The following is an 18,224-nucleotide window of genomic DNA, read 5'->3' on the forward strand; positions in this document are numbered from 1 at the left end:
GTTACCTGCTCTGTTGTCAGGAAGGGTGTTACACCTTAGTGATTCTGAGCCTCTAGAGTCAGACAGGCCCTGGGCTGCTGGACAAGTCACTGCCAGTCTACACCTCAGTTTCCTTATCTGCAAACTGGGGATAATAATAAGAGAACCTTCCTCCATGACCTTTGAAGTTTAAATGAGAGTAAACATTGGCCTGAAGAACAGAGGCCAGAGTATAATCAGACCCTCAAGCTTCCATTCTCCGTTGCCACACTCCTTTATGCCCTCAATGATCTTGTCTCCTTATTTTCACTGCCATCAGTAAATATTTATTGAGCCCAAGGCCATCCATAGCTCTGGTTTACAAGAGGTGACAAGACAAAATCCCTCTCCACAGGTATAGGAGAGGCAGGTGATAAACCAAAAACCAAATAAATAGAATAAAATCCAGGAGTGATAAGTGCTATTAAGAAAATAGTGCAAAGTAAATGGAGAGTGAATAGGGTCTTTAGTTAAGTGGTCAGGGAAGGGCCTCCCTCAGGAGGTGATACTTGAGCTAAAATGAGACAGCCAGGCAGACTGTGGGGCAGAGTGCCCTGGACAGAGGGAATGGCAGGGACAGGGGCGTGGCACCTCTGTGGGACAGAGGAAATCAGAGCTAAGAGTGTAGGGGCCAGGGGGACAATGGCACGAGGCTGGTACAGTTGGAGAAGCAGGCAGGACCTGCTCTGTAGAACTGGATAGGATTTTATTCCAGCAGCAATGTGAAGCTGTTGGAGGTTCTTAGTAGGGGAGTAATAGAGTCTGATTTACACTTTGAAAAACTCTGGCCATGTTACAGGCAAGAACTTTAGGGAGGAGGCACATGTGAAAGCAGGGAGGCCAGGAAGCTATTGTCATAGTTCAGATGCCAGATGTTGGTATCTTGGACTCAGGTTGTAGCCTTTGAAGAGAAGAAGTAAGACACAGGATTTATTTTGGGGGTAGAACTGACAGATTTAATTTTTAGATTGGATAATTGTGACATTAGAGAAAAAAAGGAAAGTCAACATAAAATCAAACCTAGAAAATGACTCTAGGTTTTAGCCCAAATGCCTGGATAAATGGTACATGTGCTGAGTTGGGAAGACTCGCGAACGTGTTTGGGAATCCAGAGTTTCGTAAGAGTCTAGATGGCAAGGGTGAAACTCCTGTAGGAGCACATACTATGCTTTTGTTCTGCTTGGCTCCTCTGATTTCCAAGGGCCTGAATGTATAGAAACACGTTCTTTTTGGCCTACAGGGCTCTACAGAGAGCTGCAATACCACCACAGAAGATGAGGACCTCAAAGGTAGGTGCTGGCCCTTGGTGGGGAAGGGGCCCCAGCAGCGTCTCAGGCACCTGGGTTCCAGTGGGGCACCTGGCTTGTCCGCCCCCAGAACTGAGATTAGTGGCTCCTTAATATCCCAGGAGAAGGTTTGACATAAAAGCTGCTTTTCACGGGGTAAGATATGAGGCCCCAGTCTGATATTGCTGGGCAGGGCAAGAGACTTCTCTTCTTTGACCCCAAGTCTAAGATAGCTAAGTTAGGGCTTTTCTCGATCCCTTCTAGGCCCAGGGCTCAGAGAACTGTTCCTGTTGCTAATAATGAAGTGACATCCCAGAACAGGGACATCTTGAGTCCCTGCAGAAGTAGCCTACAGATACCATGAGCCACTAGTAGGGTCCCAGTTTTCCCAGGACTGACGTGATTCCCAGGATGTAGAACTTTGGGTTTTAACACCAGGACAGTCCTGGGCACGTTGGGATGGGTCGGTCACTCTCATCACAAAGCCTTGGTGTAAATGACAGAGTCAGAAACACATCTGACCATGTCCCAGTGGTCCTGTGAAGACCACCAGCTTAAGCTCGGGCCTGGCCAGAATGCCAGGGGGTGTGGGGAGGCATGGCAGGCCAGACCATGGGGAATCTCTGTCCTGCTCTGTGGTTCGGCCTCCCAGAATTGCTCCCTTTGCCTTCAGTAAGTGACCTTAGGCCAGGTTCTCAGAAAAGCTGGAGGAATGTTGCAGGACAGAGCTGAGAGAGCATGCCCAGGGGCAAGAAGGGAAGAACAAACCTTTGGTGATCAGGAACATAGAAAGCATAAGGCATATAAAAGTATGTAAGGCAGTAAAGAACAGTGCCTCCGGTGCTGCTGGGATTAAGATCAGATCGATTCAGTTCTGGTGATGCTGGTAGAGTAAGCGGCTCCTTCACTGCTGGGCTCTTGACCTTGTAGCCTCGCCCCCTAGGACGTCTTCCCTGGGAGCAGGGGTTCTCATACAGGCTGTTCGAAGGCTCCTCTGGAAGCCACAGTCCCAGGTCTGTGCCCTGTCCTGGGGCTCTCAGCTGGGAGGCCTCTGTTAGAGGCAGTGGCGTAGGACATGGTCCAGTGTCCACAGCAGCCCGAGGCGCCGCCTTGCCCCAGCTCTTCAGTGCCACGGGCTCGGGTCCTGTCTGGCTTGCTCGCTCACCTGCCTTGTTCTGTTTGTTTTGGCTGCTCTGCCTTGCCCTGCCCTGCCCTGGCTGGCTAGCTGCCCCGCTCCGCACTGGGAATGGCAGCTCGGTGCCTGAAGGACGGAGCTCCCGGGACAGAACAGCCCCCTCTGCAGGCATGCAGCCCCAGCCTTCTCTCTGCTCCTCAGCCAGTAAGTGTGAGGGAGGCACATTCTGGCTTCCGTCTCCCTGGCTCATCCTGAAGCCCCTCAGGGATCCACACCCCCAGCTGTCAGCCCCACCCGGCAGTCCATCTTAGTTAGCTTCAGCTCGGCCTCTGCTGGGTGGGGGAGCTGACTGGAGGTGCTGTTAAGACCAGGCAGGGGCCCTTGACACTGGGGCCCACAGACATGGGGAAGAGTGGGTGTAAGAACGTGGCATGAAGGGACGGAGTAGAAGGTCAGTGGGACGTGGAGTGGGCCTTGCCTCAGCACTGAGCTGGGAAGAAAGCCAGAGTCAGAAGTCAGGTCCAAGGTGGTGGGAGTTGGGTGGGAGGGTGAAACTGCCTTATTCAAGAAACCATCTTGGGATGTGGTGCTTCTAGAGGTTCAGCATAGTATCATATTAAGAGCTGGGGGGTGAGACAGGCCTGAGTGTAAATCCAGCTACACTGCCTTCAAAAACGTGCAAAGTAGTTTAACCATCCAGAGCTTCAGTTTCCTTATCTGCAAAGTGGGCATAAAATGGCACCTACCTCATAGCATTGTTACGAAAAATAAATGGGATGGTAGAATGTCTTGATGTGATGCTTTGCTGGGTTAACGGTAGCTTGTATTTATATTCTCGTTGTGTCTTTGTAGAGGATGCCTTTGTCTGCTTCTTTCCCTCCTACCATCTATCCTTTTTAGAGTTCCTAAACATGATCCTCTTCACCCATAGGGCCCCAGTCAGGTCCTCAGAGGGGTTTGGTGGGTTGGGGGGAGAGAGAGAGAGAGAGAGAGAGAGAGAGAGAGAGAGAGAGAGAGAGAGAGAGAGAGAGAGAGTGAGTGTGTGTGTTTGTGTGTGTGCGTGTGTGTGTGTGTGTACATACCTGCTCGCCCCTAGAAAGGGGTAGAGCTCATTGGTTCCCCTAACCTGCTGCTTACCTAGAGCTGCCCACCACCCCACCCCACCCCACCCCCGGCCCCCAATGGTGCTGATGGCTATGGAGCCCCCTCTTGCCTGTACCTTTGGCTGCACTGCCCTCTCCCAGCAGTGCCCCTTGGCTGTTGTTTTTATGCTTGCATTGGTCTTGCTCCTATGAGGAAAGGTTTGTGGCCTGGGCCAGCCTGGGGCTCCAGGCAGTGTTTGCCTCAGCTCAGTCTGAGGCCCATCCCCGTTTACCCTGGCAGTAGCCTCTGCTAATAGTGGTGCTCCCTATAAGTGAGCTACCCTTGAGAGCAGGGTGTCACCAGCAGTCCCCTGGCTGGGGATGGGGCGGAGAAGGGGGAGGCTCTGAGGGCACCAGCTCTGCCTGCCTGTCAGTCTGAGCCTTTTCTTGGTTTTCCTGAGGGACACATCCTGGCATGAGAGCTGGTGTGAGATTTAGAGCTTTTCCAAGGCTTGTCCAGGGTAACTGGAGCCATCTCTCTGGTGAGAGCCTCCATTTAAAAAGTGTTTATAGTTTCAAGATCCTTTATCCCAGAAAAGCCCTGTGGAGGAGAGGAGCAAGGTGAAGAGAATCAAGCCTCCTCCTAGGGCTCTGTTCACCCTTTCAAGCCCTCATCCCTGGCTAGATTCTGCTCTCAGGCTGGCTGGCTGTCGCCCAGGGCTAAGTTCTGAGCCACTGAGTAAGCACTGGGGGTGGGGTGGGGGGCAGTTGAGACCTGACTGAGCTCCTTCAGGTGAGAGAAGTGGGTGGTGGAAACAGCCATATTGGGAGATGCTTTTTTGAGAGGCTGCACCTGCTAGGGGTGGGAAACAGACTGAGGGCAGAATATCACAGTGTGTCAGGCTCCTCGGCTGTTATAAATTCAAGAGTGTTTTCTGCATGCTGGTTGTTGATGGAGAGGGAGGCAAAGGCCAGAGAACCATAACTAAGACAACAGAGGGGCCGTGGAGAGAAACGTGGGCTCACTCTTCCCACAGAGGGCCTTACAAACAGAGGAGAGGGATGTCTTTGTCAAAGTGATCACAGGGGATTCTCTGAAAGATTGGGGAGGGCTTTCGGTCCCTTGGGAGGGCCCCAGTCTCACGCGAGTAAATTGCTGGATTTTTCCCCCACAGTGCGAAAACAGGAGATCGTTAAGATCACAGAACAACTGATTGAGGCCATCAACAATGGGGACTTTGAGGCCTACACGTGAGTAGAGGCTCATTCCCTTGAGACCCAAGTCACCTCTCCCAAAGTGCCTTGGGCACAGTGTCTGAGTTAAACTCCAGGCCCCTCGCCCAGGAGCCCTTCCAGGTAGACACCAGTGATGGAGCCTGCCGTGGTGTTCTGGCCGAGGGTGGAAAGGGCAGCGCTAAGCTGCTCAGCAGGCAGGGCCCTAAGATCTCAGCCATCTTGTCGGTCCTAGCCCACAACTAAGCTGCTGCAGGACAGGCGCCGCTGATCAGGAGAGAGAGGTGATTCCCATAGAAGATTGACAAGCTGTTTTTTGTTTTGTTTTGTTTCTGCAGGAAGATTTGCGATCCAGGCCTCACTTCCTTTGAGCCTGAGGCCCTCGGTAACCTCGTGGAAGGGATGGATTTCCATAAGTTTTACTTTGAGAATCGTGAGTGGGTTCGTGCTGCTGAGATACTCCTGCCTGCCCCTCACCCCTTGCCTCTGTCCCCACTTGCCTTCTCCCCTTCCCAGTTGCTCTCTCTTCCCTTCCTGGACCCACCTGCTGCACCCTGGTCTGTGTGCTTGCCTCCTTGTGCCCTGAGGACGGTCTTAAACTGGCACCTTTGAGGGCCTCCTCCAGGGCCCATGTGCCCCTCCATTCTGCAGCTGCCTCATGGCGGTGCCAGTTGCCCCAGTCGGGGTCACTGTAGTTCTTTAAGCCTTACCTCTTTCCAAGATGATTGGAAACCATTTGAGATTAGGTGGAAATGATCTCAACAGGCAATAATGGAAGGCTGGGTCTGCAGGTTTCACAACAGAGGAAAATTAAAACCACGATAAGAATTTGCAAGCAAGTAACAGGGCACTGTTGTTGATTGTGAGATTGGAAGTTGTGGCTAGGGTCCTCCCTCCGTCCGTCCGAGGGAGATGGGCGTCCCTGCTGGAGGTGGGGGCGGGAATATGTGCTCTGGACAGTTTGTGGAATTTCTTAGGGTATAAGAAGCTGATTCATGACCCCCTCCCATCTTTCTAAGACTGTCCCCCTCCTTATTTTTTTCTCATCTTTCCCATTTTATCCTGGGCCTTCCCCATCCTGCCTTGAGTTTTATTTTTCCACTGTTTTCTCCATGTCTCAGCTGCAGTTGTAAACCCTAGGTTATCTTAAGTAATTCTATCAGCCAGCAGCAATTCCAGAATTTACAGAAGCTCTCTGGAAGGTCTCATGTAGCCCCTAACACTTGAACTAAAATGCACATCTCAGTAAAAACAACACAATTCACAGTGTTTGCTGATAATGGCAGTCCGTCCCTCTTCTTTCGGCTTTACCCCAGATCCTGGGAACTTTGGGAATATCCCAGGCTTGGTGCCTTGATGATTTCTTTTTTAACTTTGGCCCTTTTAAAAATCATAAATCAATTCTGAATATTTTAAGTTCTTGATTTTGCACTACAGCCCTTATTAGGAACAGCAAGCCCTTATGAAATCTACACCCACCTGGCAGAGTAGAAAGATCATGAGCTTTTGTTAAGATGGCCCTGAGTTCAAACGTTGTGTGATTTGGGCAAATTACGTAACCTCCTTGAGCCTATTTCCTTATCTTATAACGAAGAAAATCAGTATCAACCAAGGAACATAGCTCACATGTAAAACCCCCAGTACAATGTCTGATTAAAACCCTAGCTGATGTTATCACTGCTTCCCACCTTTCTTCTCCTTCTGAATAACTGAGGCCAATCTGATGGGATTTCCTGGCCCCTGGAAGGTATATGGGGGCCTTGGAGACTTCCAGAGTGGTTGCTGGAGATAGGATGAGACAGGAAGTGCAGGCTGGGAGGAAGATGCTGGTTCCCAGGCCTGATGCCCTCCTACCTACCCCACCCTGCCCTTCCCCCTGCAGTCCTATCCAAGAACAGCAAGCCTATCCACACCACCATCCTGAACCCGCATGTCCATGTGATCGGAGAGGACGCAGCTTGCATCGCCTACATCCGCCTCACCCAGTACATCGATGGGCAGGGTCGGCCTCGCACCAGCCAGTCGGAGGAGACCCGGGTCTGGCACCGCCGGGATGGCAAGTGGCTCAATGTCCACTATCACTGCTCAGGGGCCCCTGCCGCACCGCTGCAGTGAACTCAGCCACAGGTGCACCTGGGGGGGCTGGGGGGGGCTGGGACAGGTCGGGTCAGAGGAGGAAGAGAGGTTAAGAGGTGGCACTGGGGGAGGATATATGGGCCATCTCAGAAGAGTAGCAAATGCTGCACAGTGTGGTGGTTGTCAGACAGACTTGGGTCTGGCTCCATGACTCCCAATTGGGTGACCTTGGACAGGTTACTTCCCCGCCCTAAGCCTCATCTTCCTCAGCTGTCAAAAAGAGGGAAGGAGTGGTGCCTACCTCCTTTGTTGTTGTGAGGATTAGGTAAGATACTTGTAAGTAAAGCATCTAGTAAGTGCTCAGCAAACGTGAGGCAATGTTAACATGTAAACACTAGCTTCTCCCTATCCTCCACCTTCCCAGGCAGACCTGGGCTGTGTGTGTAGCGTGTTTAAGCCTCTGGAACTCATCTGTATGTGTATTGTCCTCTGTTCTGTTACCACGTCTGTCCTGTTTGACAGGGGCATTAGGAGATCCCAGCTGGAGGTCGAACCTTCGCAGCCAGTGGCTCTGGAGGGCCTGAGTGACAGCGGCAGTCCTGTTCGTTTGAGGTTTAAAACAATTAAATTACAAAGCGGCAGCAGCCAATGCACGCCCCTGCATGCAGCCCTCCCGCCCGCCCTTCATGTCTGTCTCTGCTGTACCGAGGTGTTTTTTACATTTAAGGAAAAAAAAAAAGAAAAAAAGATTGTTTTAAAAAAAACAGGATCCATACCATGATGCGTTTTAAAATCACCGATGGCCCTTGGGCTAGGAAGACTGCAGGAGTTTGTGTGACACCCATCCTGGTGCGAACAGTGGGCTCACCAACGGGCTCTGAATAGGTGAGCTCAGCCTCTGGCCTCCGTGGACTCGGGGGACCAGACGAGAACTCTGACGGAGCTTTGGGGGCCGTGATGTGATTGCAGGTGGCCTGCCTGCCCCAGATCTAGGAATGGACTTCTTCAGAATTTGTGATGCGCCTAGAGTGAGGCTGACGAGAACATCGTGGCCATCGGACCTACTTGGGAGAGAACGCGCGGAGCTCCCAGCTTGCTGTGGAGGCAGCTGGGAAGCAGTGGCCTCAGGACTGAGAAGCAGTGGCCCGGATGTTGCTGTACTGTACCATTTAGTGTAGAAGGGAAGAGAATTGGTGCTGCAGAAGTGTGTCCGCTAAGAAGCTGATGAGAAACCTCGTGTTAGTCTGACATGCACTCACTTACTCATCCATTTCTATAGGATGCACAATGCACGCGGGCCCTGATATTGAGGCCCTATCCTTGCAGCTGGGAAGTGGGAGGGGTTGCCGCTTTGCTTCGTGTTTGTTTTCTTATAACCTAGCAAGAAGAGAGCCAGGCCTTGGTCTGGGCTCCCCCTACTGCCTTTGGCAGTTCTGTTTCCGTGCTGATTTGGACCATCTTTGTCTTGCCTTTTCATGCTGGTGGTCCCTGTGCTGACCCTCATCTGGGCCTGGGCCCTCTGCCAAGTGCTCCTGTGGGACGGGAGGAGTGAGGAAGCAGGACTGAGTTGATGGTTGTTTCTATGCATTCAGGCTGCCCGCAGGGCTGCCTCCCTTCTTACTCTTCCCTTGCTGCACGTCCATCTCTTTTCCTGTCTTTGAGAAATTGACCTGACTACTTTGGCAAGAAGAAGAGGTGTCCTCTTTAAACAGGCCTCTTTACTGACCAACTGAAGCATAGACTTACTGCTGGACAATCTGCATGGGCGTCACCCTCCCTCTCACTTGCATGTACTCAAAAGAGATGTCCAGAGCCACGGCTCCTACATGCATTGTCCCTCTCTGTGCTCAAGGAGTTCATTCCAGGAGGGGAAAGATCTATACTCTAAGCAGATAGCAGAGAAGATAATGGAGGAGCAGTTGGTCATGGCCTTGGCTTCCCCAAAAACAACTGTGTAGACTTACCTGCACAAGCGTCTGCACTATTGGGGGAAAGGTGGGGAGACCCCAGCTCCCTGGATGGTGCCTTAAGAGGAGGCACAGGAGCTGGGAAAAGAGCAAAGCTAGAGGTTTGCCTTGGAACCAACTGAGAAGAGAGGAGACTCACAGGTGCTGGTGCTTGGATTTAGCCAGGCTCCTCCGAGCACCTCATGCATGCCCCAGCCCCTGGGACCTTGCCCTTTCCTGCCCTGCAGCCTGCAGTACCAGCACGCAGACACCTTCACCACAGGGTTTGGTTTTGCTGGCTTGAAGACAAATGGTCTTAGAGTTCATTAAGACCCATAGCTTCATATGGCTGCTCCAGCCCCACTTCTTAGCATTCTTACTCCTCTTCTGGGGCTAATGTCAGCATCTATAGACAATAGACTATTAAAAAAAATCACCTTTTAAACAGGAGATGGAAGGCATTTGATGCAGAATTTTTGCATGATGACATAGAAATAATTTAAAAATAGTTAGTGTTTGTTCTGAATGTTGGTAGACCTTCATAGCTTTGTTACAATGAAACCTTGAACTGAAGATATTTAATAAAATAACCTTTAAAGAGTCCATTGCGTTACTGCTGTTGGAGGCTTATGGCCAAAGGCTTAGATTTTAGCTGCCTCGGTTACAAGGCTTCATTCAGGTGGAGAGATGTACCTCCTCCCACTCCTTTTGGGCCCATTTTAGAATAAAACTTCCTCATAAGTTCATCAGCCTCCAATCTGGCCACGGGGCTGTTGAGGCGAGTTTGGGTTGGGGAGGAGGAACTTGGGCCCCGCAGGAGGTGAGCTGGAGATCTGGCCCCGCCCCCGGGCCCCGCCCGCGTCCAGGGCCGCTTCACTCCTCCCCCGCCCCTCAGTGGGCCGGCCCGGCTCCCCCTCCGTCGTGCCGAGTGGGAGATCCCGCACCTTTGGACCGCCCCTGTTCCCGGAGCCGCGGCGTCCGACGCTCGCTAGACTGTGCCACCGGGCGGGGAGGAGGGGGCACCTCTGCCGCGGGGACGTGGAGCCCGCCGTCTCGAAGGCCGTGGCTCCGCCGACCGCGGCAGGAGACCGTTCGGCGGCCCGGCACCTGGGCCGTGCGGCTGCTGGGCCCGGAGACGGCGGGACCCGAGGGAGTGTCGCGAGCAGCCGCGCGCCGCCTCCCCCCGGTGGGAGCGGTGGTTGGGTCCGGCTGCGGCAGAGCGTTCGCTCGGAGATGGCGGAGCCGCCGCGACGCGGCCCGAGGCCCCGAGAGCTGGGAAGCCGGGCAGCCCCGGGACGTGGCGGAGCCCGGGGACCGCGGGGACGCCGCCCAGTCCGCCGGGTGAGCCGCCCTTGGGGAGACCCCACCCCCTCAGCTCAGAGTGTGGCCCCCACCCACTGTCCCCGCAGTTCTCCTCTCACAGACTTCCCTCCGTGTGGCCGCCGAAACCGCCCGCAGTGGTGTCCCGCGCTCCCCGCGCCCCCCGCGCCGTCCCTTCCACTAGCAGCCTTGCTGGTGGCCTCAGTCTCCTCAGCTTGGGCCTCCTCCTCCCCTCGGGGCTCTCCCAGTCAGACGCCCGCCCAGATGTCACCGCCGACCCTCCTGAGCGCGCCCCTTGCCTTGCCCCTCCAGTGCTCCGCGACCCGCTCCCTCCTTTCCCACCTGTGACCCCACATTCCCCCGGCAGGCCCCTCTATCCTTTATCCCGTGTGCCAGCCCGCCTCGTCCGTATGACCACTCGGTCCCCCTCCCACGGCATCTGCACTGCTGGTCTCCCAGCGCGGGGCCCACAGCCCCGCCTCCCCGGTCCCACCACCATTGCTCTCTGCCATCCGGGCCTGGGTGACCCCTTTGGTTTCTCCGCAGAAACCTTCCTCTGCTGCACATCCATTCAGCATCCCCTCGCGCCCACCATCGGCTTCCACCTTGGATCTCACTTCAGTATTTATCATTCCGCCCACACCCTCCCCCAGTCCTCCCTCAGCACCCCTTCGCTTAATATTGCTGCTTCTTCTAGGTCCGAAGCTAAAATGCAGTGGTTAAGAGCAGAGCTGTGGAGCTTGACAGACCTGACTTTGAATCCCAGTTCCTTCACTGACTGTGCTGTGTGATCCTGGGCAAGTTATTAAGCTTCTCTGGACCTCGAATGACACACATGTGAAGTGGGGATAGTAATAGTATCTACTTACTTACTTGTTAGGGCTGGTGTGAGCATTAAATATATGAAAAGCTCTTAGAAGAATGGCTGACAAAGAGTAAACCCTGAGTAAATGTGAATTATTTTTAACATTATGGATGGTATACTCCCAATATCTACTGCCCCACAGTGATGTCTTCTCACTGCTGTTTTCCACAAAGAATTTACTCTAATTCTTAGGATTCATCCCTTCCCATCACTATTTTGGTCCTCTCTCAGTTCCCTTTTCATACTGATTTGTTTTACCCAGGCCTAAGCTGAGCCATTTTGTCTGTCAGTTCTGAAGGACCCTATCTCCACTTAATCACCCTGAGATGTGTGTGTCTGTGGGTGGATGGTAGAGACTGCCAGCCACTGGCCTTACTAGGAGTGGCTCAGGTGGGGAGAGTGACAGTAAAGCTAGAAGCAATTACCTACTTAAGGAAAAAAGTTTCCAGAATTAGATCTCCTTAAAACTATTTTCTGGTCATACTGTCCCTACTGCTTTTCTGTTTTTGCTTGGATACTCCTGTTGCTCTCTGTCACCCAGCCCCACTCAGTTTGCTCTGGTTTGTAACGGCTCAATCCCTCATGTCTCTCTAGGCTAGCTCAAGACCTGTCTTAGTTGTTCAGGGATGAGGCTATAGTACCACCTAGGCTAAGTTAGGAAGAACTGGAGTGGATAAGGAGAGAGACTCTGGACTCAGCTCTCTAGCTTTTCTTAGGTCCCAGTGATGTGGCCCGCTCTGGGGCTACATTTTTACCATCCCTCCTGACACTGGCACAGGTGAGGTAAAGGGCAGGGATGGGTAATTTTTCACAAGCAATGGAAAAGAGAATCCCCAAGTTCTGGGCTTGGAAGGTAATAGAATGATTAGCTAGCACCATTTCTCTTTCCTCTTCCCCCACCATAGTGTCCACCTGACTGCAAGTTCGTTAGTGCTGTTCGTTTGTGATGTTGGGTTTACTTGATGAGGAAGATTAGCAAACACGAGTTTCCTCTTAACTGATAATTTCGTTGGAGCACGGGACTTCTAGGGCTTTCCGTCCCTTCTTCACAGGAAGGCCAGATCTGCTGGCTGGCCAACTACTCAGTCACGGGCTGGGAACTCCTTTTAGAGCAGGTTCATTTTCAGCCTCCTGGGCCGTTTGGCCCCTTGTTGCTGGGAGGTTTGTTCCCTTCCAGACCTCGAATATACTGCTTCAGTTCTGAACTTAACTCAGGGAGGAGAATTTAGCCAGTATTCTAAGAGAGGGCACAAGCTGTGAAGCTAAGGTATGAGACTCAGATTGTGTTGTTCTTCTACAGGAGCTTTTTTTTGGAGAACAAATCATCTTGTGAGCAGGAGGTAAGAGAGATGGGGTGAAGAGGGGAATGGATTACTGACAGTTTCAAGGAGGGAAGTAACCCACTGATCTCTCTTACAGATAGTGAGCAGAGAGACTGTGAACTTTGCTGACCTCTGATGTGAGGAGTTCGTCCAGGACCAAAGGTGGATCCTGGCTAGATTTGCATCCTGAAGCCATGGGCCAGTGGGCCATGGTGACCTGAGACCAATGGACTCTGTCCAGTTGCTCCCTGTTGCCCCTTCTACCTCCCCTACCCTATACTAAGGGGACTTGTTTCCACCCTTCCAGGGAGCTGACCCTGTGAGAATCCCTTTCCCCTCTTTTTGTATCCTTCCACCCTCCCAGAGAGTCCCAGCCTATAGAACTCCTACCTCCCATCCCCTGAGGTGGTCCCCATCCCTGCCTTACCTCCCCCGCCATGCTCAAGCTGTGGAAGGTGGTGCGCCCAGCTCGGCAGCTGGAACTGCACCGCCTCATACTGCTGCTGATTGCTTTCAGTCTGGGCTCCATGGGCTTCTTGGCTTACTATGTATCCACCAGCCCTAAGGCCAAGGAACCATTGCCCCTGCCCTTGGGAGACTGCAGCAGTGGTGGGGCAGCTGGTCCTGGCCCTGCACGGCCTCCAGTTCCACCCCGGCCCCCCAGGCCTCCAGAGACAGCACGAACTGAACCCGTGGTCCTTGTGTTTGTGGAGAGTGCATACTCACAGTTGGGACAGGAGATTGTGGCCATCTTGGAGTCTAGTCGTTTTCGTTACAGCACTGAGCTGGCACCTGGCCGAGGGGACATGCCCACACTGACTGATCATACCCGTGGCCGCTATGTCTTGGTCATTTATGAGAACCTGCTCAAGTATGTCAACCTGGATGCTTGGAGTCGGGAACTGCTAGACCGGTACTGTGTGGAGTATGGTGTAGGCATCATTGGCTTTTTCCGAGCCCATGAGCATAGCCTACTGAGTGCCCAGCTCAAGGGCTTTCCCCTTTTTCTACACTCAAATGTGGGGCTCCGAGACTACCAAGTGAATCCTTCTGCCCCGCTACTGCATCTGACACGCCCCAGCCGCCTGGAGCCTGGGCCACTGCCTGGTGATGACTGGACCATCTTCCAGTCCAATCATAGCACATATGAACCAGTGCTTCTTGCCAGCCTTCGGCCAGCTGAGCCCCCTGTGCCGGGACCAGTGCCTCGCCGGGCCCGGCTCCCCACTGTGGTACAGGACCTGGGGCTTCATGATGGCATCCAGCGGGTCCTCTTTGGCCACGGCCTCTCCTTCTGGCTCCACAAACTTGTTTTCGTTGATGCTGTTGCGTACCTCACCGGCAAGCGCCTCTGCCTGGACCTTGACCGCTACATCTTGGTAGACATCGATGACATCTTTGTGGGCAAGGAAGGTACCCGCATGAAGGTGGCTGATGTTGAGGTCAGTCTTTCTTTTTCCTGTCTTAAGTTTCTTTTCCTTAGAAGCTGTTTCAAGCTCTGTCCTATCAGACTCTCCTCCTTGATTCTGAGCTTGTCTTAGGTACAGTCCCTGCCCTTTCCTGGCAAGAAGAATGCTACTTTTCATTTTTCTTCTGCTTGGTTTGCTCTCTCCTGATTTCTCATGTCCCTGCTACTCTTCCCAGGCTCTGTTGACCACCCAGAACAAACTCAGGACCTTAGTCCCCAACTTCACCTTCAACTTGGGCTTCTCGGGCAAGTTCTATCATACTGGTGAGCTTATTCCCCTGCTCCTTCAGCATGTCAGTCTTAGTTTGATCTGTCCCTTCACTGTCCATTCTCCTGGGCTGACAAGTTGGAGAAAAGGGGCAAGGTTTGGGGTCAGAATGCAGTGAGGCAGTAGCAGTGGGTATGAATTTAGGTTAGCATGGCTGGCTGGAGGGCAGGTTGGCAATGGGGAAGATGGACAGTCTTGGGTGGGCAGAGGTCAGCAAGGTTGTCCCAAGGATGGAAGGTGGCTAGTGTTGTTGCAGAGCAAAGGAGGGCACAGGAGTTGACTGGCTGTGGTCAGTGGTCAGTGTGTGGTCACAGGGACAGAGGAGGAGGATGCAGGGGACGACATGCTGCTGAAGCACCGCCAAGAGTTCTGGTGGTTCCCCCACATGTGGAGCCACATGCAGCCACACCTGTTCCACAATCGCTCCGTGCTAGCTGACCAGATGAGGCTCAACAAACAGTTTGCTCTGGTGAGACACTTGGATTTCTTCCCCATACTTTTCCCCAGAGGTAATGCTTCCAACCTGCCCCTAATGGGGTACCCTTTCCCACCCTCTCCATTTTTCTTTCTGTGGAGGCATCCCCATCTTCTTTACCCTCTACTCCCCAAACCTCACCAGGTTCTAGTGAGAGTCTATGCCATTCCTAGGAGCATGGGATTCCCACGGATCTGGGGTATGCTGTGGCCCCCCACCACTCCGGCGTGTACCCCATCCACACACAGCTCTATGAGGCCTGGAAATCTGTGTGGGGCATCCAGGTGACCAGCACCGAGGAGTATCCCCATCTCCGCCCTGCCCGCTACCGCCGTGGCTTCATTCACAATGGCATTATGGTGAGGGACTCCCAATACAAACTTGAATCCAACTCCCACTTTTGGACAGCCTGCAGCCTGCATTTTCCAAGCTCATCCATGTAATGGGGATAGAGGGGTGAAAAGTCAAAACACACATAGCAAGAGCTTTATTGCTATAACTTCAGAGTGAGTCCTCTACAAACCCAGGGAACCCTAATGCCTCAGGACTCCTGTCCTTCATCTACTTCGCATTCTGTCTTTCAGATCTCATCTGTCCCTGTTTCTTTTCCCTTCAGGTGCTGCCGCGGCAGACATGTGGCCTCTTCACTCACACAATCTTCTATAATGAGTATCCTGGAGGCTCTCGTGAACTAGACCGGAGCATCCGAGGAGGAGAACTTTTTCTAACGGTGCTGCTTAATCCGGTAAGGTGCCGAGAGGAAGGGCTAGAAGATTGGAGAGCCAGAGTGTTTGCAGGCTGCGACTTTAGCTCACCAAGCCCAACTCTGAAGTGGGGTAGACTCTCCCAATCTGACATGCAGGCACCCCCTTTCAGATCAGCATCTTTATGACCCATCTGTCCAATTATGGAAATGACCGGCTGGGCCTGTACACCTTTGAGAGCCTGGTGCGCTTTCTCCAGTGCTGGACACGGCTGCGCCTACAGACCCTTCCTCCTGTCTCTCTTGCACAAAAGTACTTTGACCTCTTCCCTCAAGAGCGAAGCCCCCTTTGGCAGGTATAGGTGGGACTGAGGCTGACCCAGAGACGTGATGGGGTGGGTGTTGAAGAAGAGATTAGGCCTCATCTGATTCTTGGCCTCACCTTCAGAATCCCTGTGACGACAAGAGGCACAAAGATATCTGGTCCAAGGAGAAAACCTGTGATCGGCTCCCCAAGTTCCTCATTGTGGGACCCCAGAAGACAGGTGAATCATCCTTAGCCAACTTCTGTTGCCTTGCCTTAAACCCAAAGGATTCTTTGGCCAAGGAACTTGCTTCTCACACCGACCCCTCATTAATCCAATTCCTTGAGTGATTCTTAACCAAGCTGTGTATCAGAGTCATCTGTGGAGGTATTTTATTTTTAAAGACCCACAAGTGATTCTGATGTATAATCAAGGCTGAGACCCACCATTTTAACCCTTCCCTGGGCCTCTGTCAGACGTTTTCTCATTCTAGTTTGGCCAAAGGGTATTTTACTCCACAGTGATTATTTTCTCAGCTCTTTAAAGTTCATGTTGTTGAACTGAATTCTCTCCCACAATGGCCTGGACATTGTCTTCCGTTTAGGGACCACAGCTATTCACTTCTTCCTGAGCCTACACCCAGCTGTGACTAGCAGCTTCCCGAGCCCCAGCACCTTTGAGGAGATTCAGTTCTTCAATGGCCCTAATTACAACAAGGGAATTGACTGGTGAGATCAGGAATGCTTCTCAGCTCAACACTCCCTTTCCCTCCCCTAAAATCCCCCATTCCAGAGTCCACCAGCATAGATATCTGGCCCCTTCGCTCTGTACATGCCCTGCCTCTTCTCTGTACTACTTCCTAGGTACATGGATTTCTTCCCTGTCCCTTCTAATGCCAGCACTGACTTCCTATTTGAAAAAAGTGCCACCTACTTTGACTCAGAGGTTGTACCACGGCGGGGGGCTGCCCTCCTGCCACGAGCCAAGATCATCACTGTGCTCACCAACCCTGCTGACAGGGCCTACTCCTGGTACCAGGTGAGCCTGAAGCTAGGGACACATTGGAACTTGAGGGAGGTGTGACCGTTAGAGACAGAAAGGAATAAGAATGCGGAAACTAAACTAGTGCCTTGGGGAGAGGTGCCTATGCTGTCTGTTAACTGGATCAAGAGTAAGGGCAGAATAATTCTGTCAAGTCACCAATCCCTTCCCTTCCTGTTCCTTGTCCTTCAGCACCAGCGAGCTCATGGAGATCCAATTGCTCTGAACTATACCTTCTACCAGGTGATTTCAGCCTCTTCCCAGGCCCCTCTGGCCCTTCGCTCCTTGCAGAACCGTTGTCTTGTCCCTGGCTACTATTCCACCCATCTACAACGCTGGCTGACTTACTACCCCTCTGGACAGGTACAGTTCCCCAGTAGCCTTCATTGGGGTCCCCTTCCCCTCCTCTTCACTTCAGCCCAGAGGCTTCTAAAGAATATAGAGGGAACCACGTCCCTGTCCCTTTAGTTGCTGATTGTGGATGGGCAAGAGCTGCGTACCAACCCAGCTGCCTCAATGGAGAACATCCAGAAGTTCCTGGGTATCACACCCTTTCTGAACTACACACGGACCCTCAGGTGGGAGAGCATGACCCAGGGAGGATGACTCTGGGGGAAGTGGGGAAGCAGGTTGACCATGCCTGTTTGGAAGAGACATGGATTTACCCAGTCTCGCAAGGAGAGACATATGTCCCTGTGGGCTGGGAGAGGTAGTGTACATTTATGCGGCTTAGATTTCTTTTCTCTGCCACCTAATGGCCTCTTCTTGTTGAGCAGGTTTGATGAAGATAAGGGATTCTGGTGCCAGGGACTTGAAGGTGGCAAGACTCGCTGTTTGGGCAAGAGCAAAGGCCGGAGGTACCCAGATATGGACACTGAGGTTGGTAAAGCCAGGGGCAGGGTATCCCTCGCCACCTCTAAGATCTGATTGTGTTCCACTCCTTACCACTTCCGACTTAATTTTTCTCCTGTTAGTCCCGCCTTTTCCTTACGGATATTTTCCGGAACCACAATTTGGAGCTGTCGAAGCTGCTGAGCCGGCTTGGCCAGCCAGTGCCCTCATGGCTTCGGGAAGAACTGCAGCATTCCAGTCTGGGCTGATGTACCAGCCTCACGTACCAGCAAAAGCCCCGTTTCCCTAAGGGGTAGCCCAGAGTAGGGCCCACAAGGGGGACTAGAGTGGCCTGGCCCCTCCTCCTTCTACCTCAGTGGCCTCCAGGCCTGGGATGGCTGAGAAGGAAAGGGCATCCCTGTCCCATGGCTCTGGGGTCTAATAAAGGGGCTTCTCTAGATACCCCACAACATGGTACAAGGCACCATTAGCCCATGGTCTGGGAAGGTTGGGGGAATGAGAGGGCCCAGGCAGGGTGTAGGGGAATGTATTAATCCAGTGATGTCCCTCTTGGTCCCCAGCAGTATATCTATACTGGCTATGGGAGGGACCCCTTACTGTGGGAGCAGTGGGATCTACCTGTGGCCCGGCCTCCCTAATGTCATTCACATTGAATGGGGACGAGGCCGGACAGTGGCTCATAGAGCTGAGTACGAGCCCTAGCCATGGGCTAGAAATTACCTTAATAAACATCCTTATTTTTCTGTTTTGTCTGCCTCACTGGAGTGGGAGAAACCTAGAACAGAGCAAGTATCAGACTTTTCCCTGCCCCAGTTCAAGGTTCATCCAC

The 18,224-nt window shown here is 52.7% G+C and overlaps 2 protein-coding genes across 37 annotated transcripts in view; both read left to right on the plus strand.

The window, feature by feature from the left end:
- CAMK2G (calcium/calmodulin dependent protein kinase II gamma) overlaps positions 1 to 9,379 on the plus strand; it is a 52,982-nt gene extending 43,603 nt beyond the window's left edge. For 9 of the 35 annotated variants that reach the window (XM_032470135.1, XM_032470165.1, XM_032470133.1 and 6 more), the window contains 6 exons: positions 1,259 to 1,307; positions 2,530 to 2,643; positions 4,697 to 4,772; positions 5,093 to 5,187; positions 6,637 to 6,881; positions 7,353 to 9,379. In XM_032470135.1, coding sequence (XP_032326026.1) covers positions 1,259 to 1,307; positions 2,530 to 2,643; positions 4,697 to 4,772; positions 5,093 to 5,187; positions 6,637 to 6,869 — 567 coding nt within the window. In that variant the 3' untranslated portion in view covers positions 6,870 to 6,881; positions 7,353 to 9,379. Of the gene's footprint in view, positions 1 to 1,258; positions 1,308 to 2,529; positions 2,644 to 4,696; positions 4,773 to 5,092; positions 5,196 to 6,636; positions 6,882 to 7,352 lie in introns of those variants that run through there. The other 26 variants (XM_032470141.1, XM_032470132.1, XM_032470130.1 and 23 more) reach the window with 6 other exon arrangements.
- Positions 9,380 to 9,980: 601 nt separating this feature from the next.
- Positions 9,981 to 18,142, plus strand: NDST2 (N-deacetylase and N-sulfotransferase 2). 2 transcript variants are annotated; one of them, XM_032470127.1, is made up of 16 exons: positions 9,981 to 10,117; positions 10,794 to 10,893; positions 12,262 to 12,301; positions 12,381 to 13,725; positions 13,928 to 14,015; positions 14,334 to 14,488; positions 14,668 to 14,853; positions 15,111 to 15,239; positions 15,371 to 15,553; positions 15,646 to 15,742; positions 16,107 to 16,230; positions 16,366 to 16,540; positions 16,736 to 16,906; positions 17,012 to 17,121; positions 17,320 to 17,422; positions 17,518 to 18,142. In XM_032470127.1, exons 4-16 carry the CDS (start codon positions 12,721 to 12,723, stop codon positions 17,641 to 17,643), a joined length of 2,652 nt encoding a protein of 883 aa, XP_032326018.1. In that variant the 5' UTR covers positions 9,981 to 10,117; positions 10,794 to 10,893; positions 12,262 to 12,301; positions 12,381 to 12,720; the 3' UTR covers positions 17,644 to 18,142. The 2 variants fall into 2 exon arrangements, with proteins under 2 accessions (XP_032326018.1, XP_032326020.1); XM_032470129.1 differs by having other exon boundaries at positions 10,794 to 12,301; positions 17,012 to 17,084; positions 17,518 to 18,138.
- Positions 18,143 to 18,224: the final 82 nt, after the last annotated feature.

Source organism: Camelus ferus, chromosome 29 (assembly GCF_009834535.1).
Source record: "Camelus ferus isolate YT-003-E chromosome 29, BCGSAC_Cfer_1.0, whole genome shotgun sequence".
NCBI classification, from domain to species: Eukaryota; Metazoa; Chordata; class Mammalia; order Artiodactyla; family Camelidae; genus Camelus; species Camelus ferus.